The sequence below is a fragment of the Mus musculus genome, chromosome X, assembly GCF_000001635.26.
Source record: "Mus musculus strain C57BL/6J chromosome X, GRCm38.p6 C57BL/6J".
NCBI lineage: Eukaryota > Metazoa > Chordata > Mammalia > Rodentia > Muridae > Mus > Mus musculus.
In genome coordinates this window covers 139,936,284-139,952,704 of record NC_000086.7, presented here as the reverse complement: position 1 = coordinate 139,952,704, position 16,421 = coordinate 139,936,284, and the positions used below count along the sequence as shown (strand labels likewise).

Sequence of the window (16,421 nt, the reverse complement as noted above, 5' to 3'; positions counted from 1 at the left end):
TCTCTGTAACTCCTTCCATGGGTGTTTTGTTCCCAATTCTAAGAAGGGGCAAAGTGTCCACACTTTGATCTTTGTTCTTCTTGAGTTTTATGTGTTTTGCAAATTGTATCTTGTATCTTGGGTATTCTAAGTTTCTGGGCTAATATCCACTTATCAGTGAGTACATATCATTTGAGTTCTTTTGTGATTGGGTTACCTCACTCAGGATGATGCCCTCCAGGTCTATCCATTTGCCTAGGAATTTCATAAATTCATTCTTTTTAATAGCTGAGTAGTACTCCATTGTGTAAATGTACCACATTTTCTGTATCCATCCCTCTGTTGAGGGACACCTGGATTATTTCCAGCTTCTGGCTATTATAAATAAGGCTGCTATGAACATAGTGGAGCATGTGTCCTTCTTAACAGTTGGAACATCTTCTGGATATATGCCCAGGAGAGGTATTTCCGGATCTTCTGGTAGTACTATGTCCAATTTTCTGAGGAACCGCCAAACTGATTTCCAGAGTGGTTGTACAAGCTTGCAATCCCACCATCAGTGGAGGAGTGTTCCTCTTTCTCCACATCCTCGCCAGCATCTGCTGTCACCTGAATTTTTGATGTTAGCCATTCTGACTGGTGTGAGATGGAATCTCAGGATTGTTTTGATTTGAATTTCCCTGATGATTAAGGATGCTGAACATTTTTTCAGGTGCTTCTCAGCCATTCGGTATTTCTCAGCTGAGAATTCTTTGTTTAGGTCAGAGCCCCATTTTTTAATGGGGTTATTTGATTTTCTGGAGTCCACCTTCTTGAGTTCTTTATATATATTGGATATTAGACCCCTATCTGATTTAGGATAGGTAAAGATCCTTTCCCAATCTGTTGGTGGTCTTTTCGTCTTATTAACAGTGTCTTTTGCCTTATAGAAGCTTTGCAATTTTATGAGGTCCCATTTGTCAATTCTGGATCTTACAGCACAAGCCATTGCTGTTCTATTCAGGAATTTTTCGCCTGTGCCCATATCTTCCAGGCTTTTCCCCACTTTCTCCTCTATAGGTTTCAGTGTCTCTGGTTTTATGTGGAGTTCCTTAATCCACTTAGATTTGACCTTAGTACAAGGAGATAGGAATGGATCAATTCGCATTCTTCTACATGATGACCGCCAGTTGTGCCAGCACCATTTGTTGAAAATGCTGTCTTTTTTCCACTGGATGGTTTTTGCTCCCTTGTCAAAGATCAAGTGACCATAGGTGTGTGGGTTCATTTCTGGGTCTTTAATTCTATTCCACTGGACTACTTGTCTGTCACTATACCAGTACCATGCAGTTTTTATCACATTTGCTCTGTAGTACAGCTTTAGGTAAGGCATGGTGATTCCACCAGAGGTTCTTTTATCCTTGAGAAGAGTTTTTGCTATCCTAGGTTTTTTGTTATTCCAGATGAATTTGCAGATTGCCCTTTCTAATTCGTTGAAGAAGAGTTCGAATTTTGATGGGGATTGCATTGATCTGTAGATTGCTTTTGGCAAGATAGCCATTTTTACTATATTGATCCTGCCAATCCATGAGCATGGGAGGTCTTTCCATCTTCTGAGATCTTCTTTAATTTCTTGCTTCAGAGACCTGAAGTTCTTATCATGCAGATCTTTCACTTCCTTAGTTAGAGTCACGCCAAGATATTTTATATTATTTGTGACTATTGAGAAGGGTGTTGTTTCCCTAATTTCTTTCTCAGCCTGTTTATTCTTCATGTAGAGAAAGGCCATTGACTTGTTTGAGTTAATTTTATATCTAGCCACTTCACCAAAGCTGTTTATCAGGTTTAGGAGTTCTCTGGTGGAATTTTTAGGGTCACTCATATATACTATCATATCACCTGCAAAAAGTGATATTTTGACTTCTTCCTTTCCAATTTATATCCCCTTGATCTCCTTTTTTTATCGAATTGCTCTGGCTAGGACTTCAAGTACAATGTTGAATAGGTAGGGAGAAAGTGGGCAGCCTTGTCTAGTCCCTGATTTTAGTGGGATTGCTTCTAGCTTCTCACCATTTACTTTGATGTTGGCTACTGGTTTGCTGTAGATTGCTTTTATCATGTTTAAGTATGGGCCTTGAATTCCTGGTCTTTCCAAGACTTATCATGAATGGGTGCTGGATTTTGTCAAATGCTTTCTCTGCATCTAACGAGATGATCATGTGGTTTTTGTCTTTGAGTTTGTTTATATAATGGATTATGTTGATGGATTTCCATATATTAAACCATCCCTGCATCCCTGGAATAAAACCTACTTGGTCAGGATGGATGATTGTTTTGATGTGTTCTTGGATTCGGTTAGCGAGAATTTTATTGAGTACTTTTGCATTGATATTCATAAGAGAAATTGGTCTGAAGTTCTCTATCTTTGTTGGGTCTTTTTGTGGTTTAGGTATCAGAGTAATTGTGGCTTCATAGAATGAATTGGATAGAGTACCTTCTGCTTCTATTTTGTGGAATACTTTGTGAAGAACTGGAATTAGGTCTTATTTGAAGGTCTGATAGAACTCTGCACTAAACCCATCTGGTCCTGGGCTTTTCTTGGTTGGGAGACAATTAATGAATGCTTTTATTTCTTTAGGGGATATAGCACTGTTTAGATCATTAACCTGATCCTGATTTAAATTTGGTACCTGGTATCTGTCTAGAAATTTGTCCATTTCATCCAGGTTTTCCAGTTTTGTTGAATATAGACTTTTGTAGAAGGATCTGGTAGTGTTTTGGATTTCTTCAGGATCTGTTGTTATGTGTCCCTTTTCATTTCTGATTTTGTTAATTAGGATGCTATTCCTGTGCCCTCTAGTTATTCTGGCTAAGGGTTTATCTATATTGTTGATTTTCTCAAAGATCCAGCTCCTCCTTTGGTTGATTCTTTGAATAGTTGTTCTTGTTTCCACTTGGTTGATTTTGCCCATGAGTTTGATTATTTCCTGCCATCTACTCCTCTTGGGTGAATTTGCTTCCTTTTGTTCTAGAGCTTTTAGGTGTGTTGTCAAGCTGCTAGTGTGTGCTTTCTCTAGTTTCTTTTTGGAGCACTCAGAGCTATGAGTTTTCCTCTTAGAAATGCTTTCATTGTGTCCCTTAAGTTTGGGTATGTTGTGGCTTCATTTTCATTAAACTCTAAAAAGTCTTTAATTTCTTTATTCCTTCCTTGACCAATGTATCATTGAGAAGAGTGTTGTTCAGTTTCCACGTTAATGTTGGCTTCCTATTATTTATGTTGTTATTGAAGATCAGCCTTAGTCCATGGTGATCTGATAGGAGGCATGGGACAATTTCAATATTTTTGTATCTGTTGAGGCCTGTTTTGTGACCAATTATATGGTCAGTTTGGAGAAGGTACCATGAGGTACTGAGAAGAATATCCTTTTGTTTTAGGATAAAATGTTCTGTAGATATCTGTTAAATCCATTTGTTTCATAACTTCTGTTAGTTTCACTGTGTCCATGTTTAGTTTCTGTTTCCATGATCTGTCCATTGGTGAAAGTGGTGTGTTGAAGTCTCCCACTATTATTGTGTGAGGTGCAATGTGTGCTTTGACCTTTACTAAAGTTTCTTTAATGAATGTGGCTGCCCTTGCATTTGGAGCATAGATATTCAGAATTGAGAGTTCCTTTTGGAAGATTTTTTACCTTTGATGAGTATGAAGTATCCCTCTTTGTCTTTTTTGATAACTTTGGGTTGGAAGTCGATTTTATTAGATATTAGAATGGCTGCTCCAGCTTGTTTCTTCAGACTATTTGCTTGGAAAATTGTTTTCCAGCCTTTCATTCTGAGGTAGTATCTGTCTTTTCCCCTGAGATGGGTTTCCTGTAAGCAGCAAAATGTTGGGTCCTGTTTGTGTAGTCAGTCTGTTAGTCTATGTCTTTTTATTGGGGAATTGAGTCCATTGATATTAAGAGTTATTAAGGAAACGTAATTGTTGCCTCCTATTATTTTTGTTGTTAGAGTTGGCATTCTGTTCTTGTGGCCGTCTTCTTTTAGGTTTGTTGAACAATTACTTTCTTGCTTTTTCTAGGGTTTGGTTTCCATCCTTGTATTTTGTTTCTTCTGTTATTATCCTTTGAAGGACTGGATTCGTGGAAAGATGATGTGTGAATTTGGTTTTGTCATGGAATATTTTGGTTTCTCCATCTATGGTAATTGAGAGTTTGGCTGGGTATAGTAGTCTGGCCTGACATTTTTGTTTTCTTAGTGTCTGTATAACATCTAGCCAGGATTTTCTGGCTTTCATAGTCTCTGGTGAAAAGTCTGGTGTAATTCTGATAGGCCTGCCTTTTTATGTTACTTGACCAATTTTCCTTACTGCTTTTAATATTCTATCTTTATTTAGTGCATTTGTTGTTCTTATTATCATGTGTTGGGAGGAATTTCTTTTCTGGTCCAATCTATTTGGAGTGCTGTAGGCTTCTTGTATGTTCATGGGCATCTCTTTCTTTAGGTTTGGGAAGTTTTCTTCTATAATTTTGTTGAAGATATTTGCTGGCCCTTTAAGTTGAAAATCTTCATTCTCATCTACTCCTATTATCCGTAGGTTTGGTCTTCTCATTGTGTCCTGGATTTCCTGGATATTTTAAGTTAGGATCTTTTTGCATTTTCCATTTTCTTTGATTGTTGTGCCGATGTTCTCTATGGAATCTTCTGCACCTGAGATTCTCTCTTCCATCTCTTGTATTCTGTTGCTGATGCTTGCATCTATGGTTCCAGATTTCTTTCCTAGGGTTTCTTTTTTTTTTTCTTTTTTTCTATATATATTTTTATTAGGTATTTTCCTTATTTACATTTCCAATGCTATCCCAAAAGTCCCCCATACCCTCCCCCCCACTCTCCTACCTACCCACTCCCACTTTTTGGCCCTGGCGATCCCCTGTACTGGGGCATATAAAGTTTGCATGTCCAATGGGCCTCTCTTTCCAGTGATGGCCTACTAGGCCATCTTTTGATACATAAGCAGCTAGAATCAAGAGCTCCGGGGTACTGCTTAGTTCATAATGTTGTTCCACCTATAGGGTTGCAGATCCCTTTAGCTCCTTGGGTACTTTCTCTAGCTCCTCCTTTGGGGGCCCTGTGATCCATCCAATAGCTGACTGTGAGCATCCACTTCTGTGTTTGCTAGGCCCTGGCATAGTCTCACAAGAGACAGGTATATCAGGGTCCTTTCAGCAAAATCTTGCTAGTGTATGCAATGGTGTCAGCGTTTGGAGGCTGATTATGGGATGGATCCCTGGATATGGCAATCTCTAGATGATCCATCTTTTTGTCTCAGCTCCAAACTTTGTCTCTGTAACTCCTTCCATGGGTGTTTTGTACCGAATTCTAAGAAGGGGCAAAGTGTCCACACTTTGGTCTTTGTTCTTCTTGAGTTTCATGTGTTTTGCAAATTGTAACTTTTATCTTGGGTCCTAAGTTTCTGGGCTAATATCCACTTATCAGTGAGTACATATCATTTGAGTTCTTTTGTGATTGGGTTACCTCACTCAGGATGATGCCCTCCAGGTCCAACCATTTGCCTAGGAATTTCGTAAATTCATTCTTTTTAATAGCTGAGTAGTACTCCATTGTGTAAATGTACCACATTTTCTGTATCCATTCCTCTGTTGAGGGGCATCTGGGTTCTTTCCAGCTTCTGGCATAAATAAGGCTGCTATGAACATAGTGGAGCATGTGTCTTTCTTACTATTTGGAACATCTTCTGGATATATGCCCAGGAGAGGTATTGCTGGATCCTCCGGTAGTACTATGTCCAACTTTTCCTAGGGTTTCTATCTCCAGCGTTGACTCACTTTGGGTTTTCTTTATTGTGTCTACTTCCCTTTTCAGTTCTAGTATGGTTTTGTTCATTTCCATCACCTGTTTGGATGTGTTTTCCTGTTTTTCTTTAAGGGCTTGTAACTCCTTACAGTGTTCTCCTGTATTTCTTAAGTGAGTTATTAAAGTCCTTCTTGATGTCCTCTACCATCATCATGAGATATGCTTTTAAATCCGGGTCTAGCTTTTCGGGTGTGTTGGGGTGCCCAGGACTTGGTGAGGTGGGAGTGCTGCGTTCTGATGATGGTGAGTGGTCTTGGTTTCTGTTAGTAAGGTTCTTACGTTTGCCTTTTGCCATCTGGTAATCTCTGGAGTCAGTTGTTATAGTTGTCTCTGGTTAGAGCTTGTTCCTCCTGTGATTCTGTTAGCCTCTATCAGCAGACCTGGGAGACTAGCTCTCTCCTGAGTTTCAGTGGGCAGAGCACTCTCTGCAGGCAAGCTCTCCTCCAGCAGAGAACGTACCCAGATAGCTGGCGTTCGGACCTGCCTCCTGGCAGAAGTTGTGTTCCACTCACCAGAGGTCCTAAGATCGTGTGGAGAGTCCTCTTAAGGACCTTGGGGGTGTCCTCTGCCTCCTCGCCCAGGTGACCTGGTGCTGGTGGTGACCGGAAGGATTTGTGACCCTGGTCAGGCCGGGTTTTCTGCTTCTTTAGTGCTGTCTCAGGTCCCGCGCAATTGGATTGGAACAGAAGTTGTGTTCCACTCACCATAGGTCCTAAGATCGAGTGGAGAGTCCTCTAGGGACCTTCTGGTTGTCCACTGACTCCACGCCCAAGGTCACCCGGTGCTGGCCTTTTGTCACTATTATTGCCCATTAATTTAATCTTGACTACTTATACAAACTGGGGATTGCAGGCACGACAAAAACATCAAACATCATTATGATTTTTTATAGCACACAAATCCAAATTAACCCTGTAATATAATTGAGTGATTAAGCACTATATAATTTGATGCATGTTTCTTATTTTTTTCCAGATAAAGACATAGCATGGCAAGCACTGCACCAAATTAATGGATATAAACTCTATGGGAAAATATTGGTGATAGAGTTTGCAAAGAGCAAAAAGCAACAGTCAGCTGTTCAGCGCTCTTCCCTTATAACATCTGCTCCTGATGGCAGAACAGAAATCAATGGCAGCTAGGAATTCGTATCTACACACATGTACATGCACATTTGGATATATGTATGTAAATGAATATTCAGATGATTTTTCTTTTCTCATTTCTTAGATCAAGAATATGTAAATTCATAAAAATTTGTTGAAAATTGAAGAGGAAATATAAGAAAGAAATTAGGACAGTTGCTCTCAGCATTTGGAGAGAATTGATAAAAGTATTTTCTTTTTTTAAGATATATTTATTTATTTTATGTATGTGAGTACAGTGTAGCTGTCTTCAGACACACCAGAAGAGGGCATTTGATCCCAGTATAGATGGTTGTGAACCACCATGTGATTGCTGGGAATTGAACTCAGGACCTCTGGAAGAGCAGTCAGTGCTCTTAACCTCTGAGTCATCTCTCCACCCTAAAAAGTATTTTCTATAATTAAATACTGTATAGTATTGAAAAAGATTGTATAAAATTGACAATATCCTGGGTGTTAAAGATAATAATGAAACACTATATATGGCAGAAAATACCCTGAGGGGTAAGACCATGTGAAAACCTTTAATTCTCAGGATACATTACATAGGACTGTTCCTAAAGATCCCAAAAATCCTTTAATAATTTTGTAGTCTTCAGTGTTTAGTCCTAGAGATAAGACTTTTTCTAGGAGTGTTTCCTGTATACGAAGTTTTAAAACTAACCCAGTGTTAAAATATTTCTTTACTGAACTCAAACTGTGTTTTGTCAGAACCTTCAACAGTTTCAGTAGGTAGATTCATAAGTTTATTAACTTAATGATTGCTTCCACACTAAGTTTTCAGAGTCCTCAAAAGCATATTTATTATTATGACATCTTTTAAACCAAAATATTGGTAGTCTATGATACTATTGCATTCAAAACAATATCCATTAAACATGGAGTATCTGTCTAATGTATGAACTTTCAAGACAAATGAACTAGCATCTATATTAAAGGGACAGGAAAGAAAGTTCTTTAGAGGAAAGGCAGCCTGCCTCAAATTCCCTAGTGATTCGTTTATAGTTGTTGAAGAAGAAGAAGAACCTAAATGGTTTAGACGGTAGAACCAGCTTTGGAGTCAGACCTGTGACCCTCAAAGTCACCCATGTTTACCATCCTGAGCTTAGAAAGTCACTCACTCTGAGCCTCATTTATCTCATCTATAAAAAGTAACATTGCTTCTGACCTCCCTGAGTAAGGGTTAAATGAGATTATAATATCCAAGGTATTATATTATATTATATTATATTATAACAAGGGGAAAAATGAACTTTAGGGTACTCCACTAAGTACATCAAACAACATATAATAAGAATTTCATTCAAAAGCGAGAAAGAAGCATAAAATACTACAAAAGGTCGAGTGAAATGGCTCAGTGAGTAAAGGCATTTGCCACCAAACAGGAAGACCTGAGTTCAAACCCTCAGACCTGCCAATAATAGGACAAAAAGGCTGGGAAATAATGCTATAGTTTCTTTAAAAATCCTGTAAATCCATAGGAACAAATAAAACAAAAGGGAAATAAGGTGGCTAAATTTTACTAGGCTGTAAACCTAATTCTGCTTCCTAGAAGTAACAGAATTATATTGGTAGTTGTACTGTTCTGTTAGCCCTACAGTGTGTTGAAAGAGTTCGCATGGCTGAGGAAAGGGAAACAAAAATGCTAGAGATAAAGATCCACTTTGTGTTTAAAAGGTTGGTGTTTTAAGATGTGAGAATTTTAATCACATATTTTCATAACTACAGAGCCCTCAAATAACCTGAAACAAGGTAGCAAACAAAGTAAAGAATGAAAGGAGAAACAGGCACATCTCCAAACTGGTGGGTACTCAGTGTCTCCTTCCTAATACAAGTACTGCTGCACAGTTGATAAACAAGGAAGTAGCCAGTTTCAGCACTGGATGCTGGATAGATCTGAAAGACAGCTCTAGAATATAGCTCTACTAGAATATATATATTTTATCCCATGTATATGAAACATCTTTAGGCTAGATCATGAACTGAACCACAAAACAGGCCTTAATAAATACAAATGGACTAAAGTCTTGTCAAACATGTTCTCTTCCACATGGAAGAAGGTTACACATCAGTACCAATAAATCGGGAAACTCACAGATAAGTGAAAATTAGTGATAACTTAAAGACCAAGTCGGTCAATAAAGAAGCGGGAGAGATGGCTCAGTGCATAAGAGTACTTACTGCTCTTGCAGAGGACCTGAGTTTGATCCTCAGCATCCACACTGATGGTTCCCAGCTACCTTTGTCTATATATGGGATATGCTTAGAGATAAGCCTATTCAATGAGAAGAAAGACCGTGTAACAGTAATTCACTTCATATCTTAAGCCATAGGAAAATAATAGCAAACTACACCTAGAACAAACAAAAAGGGGAAAACATGCAAAATGCCTGAGAATAGAGTACAAGAGAGAAAATGCAAGGAATCCAAGCGAGAAACTGGCAAGCCTTTTGCTACATACAGCAGGAAGAGGTAGAATGTAATCATTAGTTTGAGAAATAAAGGAGGGAATGTTGCTACTGACCTTTGAAAAATAGAAGGTGTGTGAGGGAGTACTGTTGTACTCATGTGTCAATAGATTAACCTACTAAAAATGAACAAATCCCTAAAAAGATAAAGTACCAAGAACCAAATATAGGAAGCCAGAATCGACCTACTAACAAATAGGTTAAAGAAGTCACAAGACAGATAAGCCACAACAATACCTATACTTAAGTTGCTTTAGATTTGAAATCTAGAGTTCTACTAAATGTTTAATAAAACAGTAATCCAGTTTCTTCACATGCTGTTTATTAAGAAAATAAGGAATACTTCTGAGATATACCACCACATGGGAGAACCCTGAGAGTATGTTCAGGGAAAGAAGCCAGTCACTGGTGAGGACAAAATGTGCAATTCCATATATATGTCAAGTACAGAGTTGGTTTAAAAAGTGCATATATATGTAGTAATAAATGGTAGGCAAGAAAAGCTAGAGTGTTCATAAATTACATCAGTGGTTGTATAACAATGAACATACCAAGTGGGTGAATGTTGTGGTATGTGAATTAAATCTCAGTGAAACTCAAAAACATAGGAACTTGGACATTATCCAAATGTCCACCTGTCAACATGAGTGACTTTTAACTGATGGCACATCCATTTAGTTGGGTATTATGAAGCCATTAAAACAGTAGACTAGATCTATGAATATATTGTGACCTCTACTCATATCCAAGATTTTATATTAAGTTATAAGCTAAGATACATGTATGTATGTATTTATGTATGTTTGTATGTATGTATGTAACACATTTTTAAGCAAATAGTTCATGTGTATAGTTTGTAGAGATAATTTCAAAACAAATATAGGAATAAAATAGGAAATGTATATAACGGGCTGTAAACCTTCTGCAAGTGACTCCGTACAAGCTAAAAACAAAACACCTCCACCTTGGAAACATTTTTAGGTGGTATGATTTGGAGCGATTTTTACCTTTTTCACTACTTTTTAATTAAAGTAATTTTTAAATATTCTTACAAACACTTGGCTTCCAAAATATTAGTCAGACCTACTCTGAGGGTTTCTGACTTTACTCAGGACAAACTTGTATTCATTTGCTATATTGCTCACGCGATTAACACTTCAATTTCTCCTAGAGTTTAAGGGGTGGGACGTGAAGGAGCCACCCTGGTTACAGCCTCTTGCACATGTTACCCTGGGCTACACTTCTCAGCCAGGTTTCCCGGAAGGGACTGCTTCCTCTCAGGTGGGCAGCCTTACCTCCTCCTTGCTAGACCTGCAGACCACTTAAAAATGGAGACAATCTAATCGAGGGTACCTTTCAACTGGTGCAGAGATAGAGAAATTGGTGTATCCCGACAGCAAGATTCTACTCAGCAATAACAAACTAAGGAACCATATATGCAACAACTTGGATACATCTGAAATGTATTTTGCTAAGTAGAAGAAGCCAGACTCAAACGGCTGCTTACTGTTATATTTCATTTGTGTTGTTTTCTGGAAAGGATGAAGCAATAAGGCAGAAAAAGCAGTAGACACCAAGTATCGGCACAAGGGATTTCTTTTTAATAATAGGAACTTTCTCTGTGTTATTTATAGTTACAATGTGTATGTGTTTGTTAAAACTCAGAGAATTATGCAACAAAAGAATGGATTTTAATGTGTGAATTTTTTAACAATAAAAGTAATTTTTGATGAAATAGAGATTTGGAAAGAGATTCATTTCATTAACTAGTGCAAGTATTGTGTGGTCTCTAATTGCTACTGAAAACCCAAAGCTACTGGATTTTTCGTTTGCTTCTCATAGGTGAGCCCAAGCCACTAAATTGAAACCTCTTTATTAGCTACTTTTCTTTCGTTGTGGTAAACACCATAAGGCAGGTAACCTGGAGAAGGCACTGCTTTGGCTCCCGGCTCTAGAAAGATACGAATCCCTTGCCATTATGGCAGGGCTCGTGTCAGCAGGCAGGCAGGTTGGGCACTGAAGAAGTAGCTGAGATCTCACAGGAAGCAAAGAGGCACACTTTGGATGGGGTGAGTCCTTTTGAAACCTCGAGGTCCACCTCCCAGTGAAGCACATTCCCCAATAAAGCCATGCCTCATAATCCTTTCCAAATAGGTTCACCAGCTAGGGAGAAAGTATTCAGACATATGAGGTATGGCGGCTAATCTCATTCAAACTACCAATCCCTACAGCTGAAGATAACTCCGGAATAATATACTTGTTGAACGTGCATGAGCTCCTAGGTTCAATCGCCACTACTGCCTAAAATTTTAAATTTAGAAATCTGATCCAGGGAAGTGGTGTGTGGACTCAGGACCAGCTTGAACTATGAGGTGAGTTACAAGCCAGCCTATGCTACAAATTAGAACTTTTCTCAGTTTTGCCATTAAAAGACTAGGAGCTATGTTTGTTGCCCCAAGAACTAATACCCTTTGTATATAATATTTATTTTAGTAAAACAGTCACTGGATAGTACCAATCCCTTATCTACTGCATTTTGACTTTGTTTTTCTTCTGTACATCCTGAACCATTGCCATTTACTACCAACATTAATATATGCCTCCATAGTTTATGGACTGTACTTTGGAGCCATTATTATATAAGGTAAAGCTTACTTAAGCATGAGTAGTGTGACTAGCTGGTAGCTGAGATGACTACTAAGTGAATAGCTGGTGGGTAGTATATATAATATGGATATCCTGGACAAAGGATTAATTCATATCCCTTGTGTGGTGTGGGCAAAATGGCATGGATTCTACTCAGTAGAACGTCATGAGATCTTATCACAGTATCCAGACGAGGATATAGTTTAAATATAGGAGTCACTTATTTTCAGGATTTTCCGTCTAATATTTTTGGACTTTGTTGACCGCTGATAACTGCAACCACAAAAACTGAAACTACCAAGAAGGGAGAAGTGTATTAAGCCAACCCTTTTGTTTCCATAACAACAAATATCTGAGATAAACTGTTTAAATAAAGATTTATTGATCCTCCCAATTTAGTTTTTATTCCATGGTTGGCCGCTTCTATTACTTTTGGACCCTAGGTAAGGCAGATGATGGGCTTCAGGTGGTGGAACAAAGCTATTCACTTTGTAGTGGACAGGAAGCAGACAGAGTGCTCACTCAGGCATACCTCCTCCTCTAGCGTTTGTTTGACCCAAGCTCTTTACATTATTGATGGTGCCATATTTAAAGTTGGTCCTCCTCTTCATTGTTTGGCATACTAATTGTCTCTGGAAATACTCTCATGGGAAACATCTCAAATGTGGGCTTTAATAAACTCACAGAAGTGTCCTTTTGGATGCAAGAGGGAGCCTCTCTGTGCTTTGACACTTGTGTAGCGATCAAAGGAAACTTTTCAGCATTGGTCCTTATCTTTCCCTCTTGTTTCAGAATAGATAGCCTGAGCATTTCTGCAGATCGTCCGTCCTGTCTGCTTCCCAGGTTGTAGCGAGACATCTGTATTGCTGCAGCCATAGGTTCTAAGGGTCCTGGTGCAGGTATCAGGCTTGCAGTGCGAGCATCTTTTATCTTCCCAGTTGCTATGAATATGTCTTTATTCACCTGGCAACAAAATTCTTAGCAGAGACCTTACAAGCAATTAGAAGTAAATCAGGTTTTCACAACACTAGAGAAAAAAAAATTCCGAACAATAGTCAACAAAGCTATCTTTTAGAAGTGGAGAGATAAAGATGGTCTCAGACAATGGCTAAACTAATATATGCCCACTGCATCCATCCTACAAGACAAGCTTCAAATTGAGAGATACTAATGTGTAAGAAGAAAACATGGGAAGGAATAAAGCTCTCTGGTAGGAGTGAATATCCAAATCGCAAAGGCGCTACTATTATGAGCATGGTGCATAAAGCAGTCCTATTTTTAAGATGAATAAAAAGCCAACAGACTAAAGTAATAATTACAGTACTATATTAAGAGATAGATAACATAAAGTTATAAAGTGGAATATGGATTAAAACGTGGGAAAGACTGCAGTGTTCACTGTGGGACCTTCCACAGGAGCTAAGAGAAGAAATCAAGTGAGGTAGATACTCATTGATGTATAGATAAAATATTGTAGAGGCTGATGAGATGCTTCAGTGGACACAGGAGAAATACTGAAGGCTTGACTTTAATTCCTAGGACCCGTGACAAAAGGAGAGAAATGACTCCCACACGTCTCCACCTTTACACACAAACCATGCGATATTTGTTGTACATGTATAAACTTTATCAAAGCAAGAAACATCCCTCTTATTGTTTGTAAAATTCTGTAAGCAGCTATTACTGCTCTTCATGGCAGGGGAGAACTTTATGCCTGAATTATTTAAATTTCAAACAATGAAAATCAGATAGTTGCACACTTAATTATGCTGAGACAGGGAGTTTCATATCTTCCTATTTAACTAGAAACTCCTGTGAGGTAGAAACAAATATCAAACATGGTCAGTTGTGTCATTCTGCTTGGGGCTGTGGGACCCCCAAATCCTTTGGAAATAGAAAAGTTGAGAGAATTGCCAACAAAAACACTACTACTTAAGGCTGAAGGAAACTGATACTGTTGGGAGACTAGGAGTCTAGGAGGCATGAAAGAGCACCAGAAGGACAAGTATGTGGGCAACTGTAAGTTGATGTTTCTTCTTCTATTTAAAGGAAGTATAGCAGTGACTCTGGAGTTATGTGTAGAAATGAATACGACACTGAATAAGAGCAGATAATGGGACTTTTATTGTTTTTGATTTATGAAATGGGGAGGTATGAATTTAAGAGGAACTGAAGTTAAGAATCATAATTTCTATATCAGGGTTTCTCAACATAATTACTATTAGCTGTGGTGGAGGATAATTCTTTGTTCTTTATGTCTGTTCTCTGAGTAGTTAGAAGTGTCCCTAACCTCTTTTTAGTAGATGCCAATAGTACTGCCAATAGTACCGCCCCATAATAGTACAAAAAGTAGCTATAGCTATTGCCAGAAGCCATATGGGATGGCAAAATCAACCATGTCTGAGACCCAATGATCTAAAACAGTGTTTCTCAACCTGTGGGTCATAGTCCTTTTGGGATTGAATGACTCTTTTATAGGAGTCACCTAAAACCATTGGGAAACACGGATATTTACATTATGATTCATAACAGTAGCAAAATTAAAGTTATAAAGTAGCAACAAAAACAATTTTATGATGGGGGAGGGGGGTCGTGACCACAACATGAGGAACTGTCTTAGGGGTTGCAGCATTAGGAACATTGAGAACCACTGATCTAGAATAACCACTAAAATCATTAAAACACAGTATAAACAATTTTAAAGGACAAATTTGTAGTAATTAAAAGTGAAAAACTGAACCCCAAATGACATAGGATGGTGGGATAAGAAGAACAAAGGAATTAGGGACAAAATACCCTAATTTAAGCCCTGGAAATGTGAAGGTGTTGGAGGAGAATGGGTAAAATACTTGAAGATACAGAAATAGGCAAGGGTTTTGTAGAAAGGATGCCAAGAGCATGGGAAATAAGCCCAAGAATTGACATATGGGACTACATGAAATTAAAAAGCTTCTCTACAGCCAAGAAGACAATTCCCAAAGGGAAGACAGAGCTCCCAGAATGGAGAAGGACCTTTGCCAACCACACATCAGGTAGAATTATTGTCTGGAATATGTAAAGAACTGTAAAAGTCAAACACTGAAGAAAACAAATCATTCTATCAATACATGGGCCAATTAACTAAGTGGACAGTTCTCCAAAGAAGAGTATAATGGCCAGTGCATAGATAAAGAAATAGTCAATGTCTTCAACCATCAGGGAAATGAAATTTAAATCTTCATTGAGATTCTCATTCTGGTCAGAATGGTTATCATCAAGTAAAAATGTAACAACAGATGCTGGGGGCGGGGAAGGGATATAGGGAAAAGAGCCCTTAGACACTGCTTGTGAGGATGTAAGCTTATGCAGTCATTAGGTATGGACACCTCTTAAAAACTAAAAATAGAATGGCCATATGACCCAACTATATTGTTCTTGGAGCTATACCCAAGGACTCTAAGTCAATTTACAAGAGAGATGCTTCCATGTCTCTGTTTATTAATGCACCATTCCTAATAAGCAGCAAATGGAACAGGTCTAGATGGTCATAGACAGATGAGTACATAAAGAAAATGTGATGCAGTATACACAGTATGTATGTGTATGTGCATATGTGTAGTTATGTGTGTGTGTCTGTGGGATGTAAATACAAGGTGGGTCATGAGAGGGAGTGAAGAGATCTTAAAGAGAGGAAGAAAGCGGAATGAAATGAAAAGAGGGCACATAAAAGCATAAGGGCGAATTAGGGCAGGGGAAGGAAGGAAACCATTATGGCAGACAAGAGCCATGGCGGAAGGCAAATGGGAAGGGTATAAATTTGAACATGGTACAATGACACATCTGTATGAAGGAAGATACCACGAAGAAACTCAATACTTTGTAATCTAATGTTCAACATTAATTTTAAAGTTGCAAACGATACTTTGTGAATAGTGTTTATCTGTTCTGCTTACCTTGGAATTACAGACCAGGTTTCCATACTGGAACCCTGGTTTCTTGTCTTCAAAACCAGTGTTCAACTGGGAAGGGAATAGATTCACAGTTTACTTGGTTTCTCTAAAGGTTTTACACTGATTCCCAGAATTCTGATGATGTGATTTCTGACAGATTTGTGTTAGATTGGTTCCTTGTTTATTTCTTTCAATGTTTCCATGGAATTGGTTATTTAGAGCTATCTCTTCTGCCATTTTGCTCACATCTGAAGGATTCCTCCTTGATATTTCTTGATTAGCTGAGTGATAGGTAACATGTTTTTGAGGTCTGGTTTTTTGTTTTTGTTTTTGTCTGTAAATATTTTTATTTCACACTCATTTTGGAAGATAATTTTCATAGGTAGAGGTTAACATTATATTTCTCT

The 16,421-nt window shown here is 38.3% G+C and overlaps 1 protein-coding gene across 7 annotated transcripts in view; it reads left to right on the top strand.

Moving 5' to 3' along the window:
- Rbm41 (RNA binding motif protein 41) overlaps window positions 1–16,421 on the top strand; it is a 109,085-nt gene that overhangs the window by 45,891 nt on the left and 46,773 nt on the right. For 3 of the 7 annotated variants that reach the window (NM_153586.2, NM_001290630.1, NM_001172147.1), the window contains one exon: window positions 6,802–11,177. The exons of 2 other annotated variants lie outside the window; for them this stretch is intronic. In NM_153586.2, the coding sequence (NP_705814.1) occupies window positions 6,802–6,968 (167 nt within the window). In that variant the 3' untranslated portion in view covers window positions 6,969–11,177. Of the gene's footprint in view, window positions 1–6,801; window positions 11,178–16,421 lie in introns of those variants that run through there. 2 more of the 7 variants (XM_011247736.3, XM_030251328.1) reach the window with 1 other exon arrangement.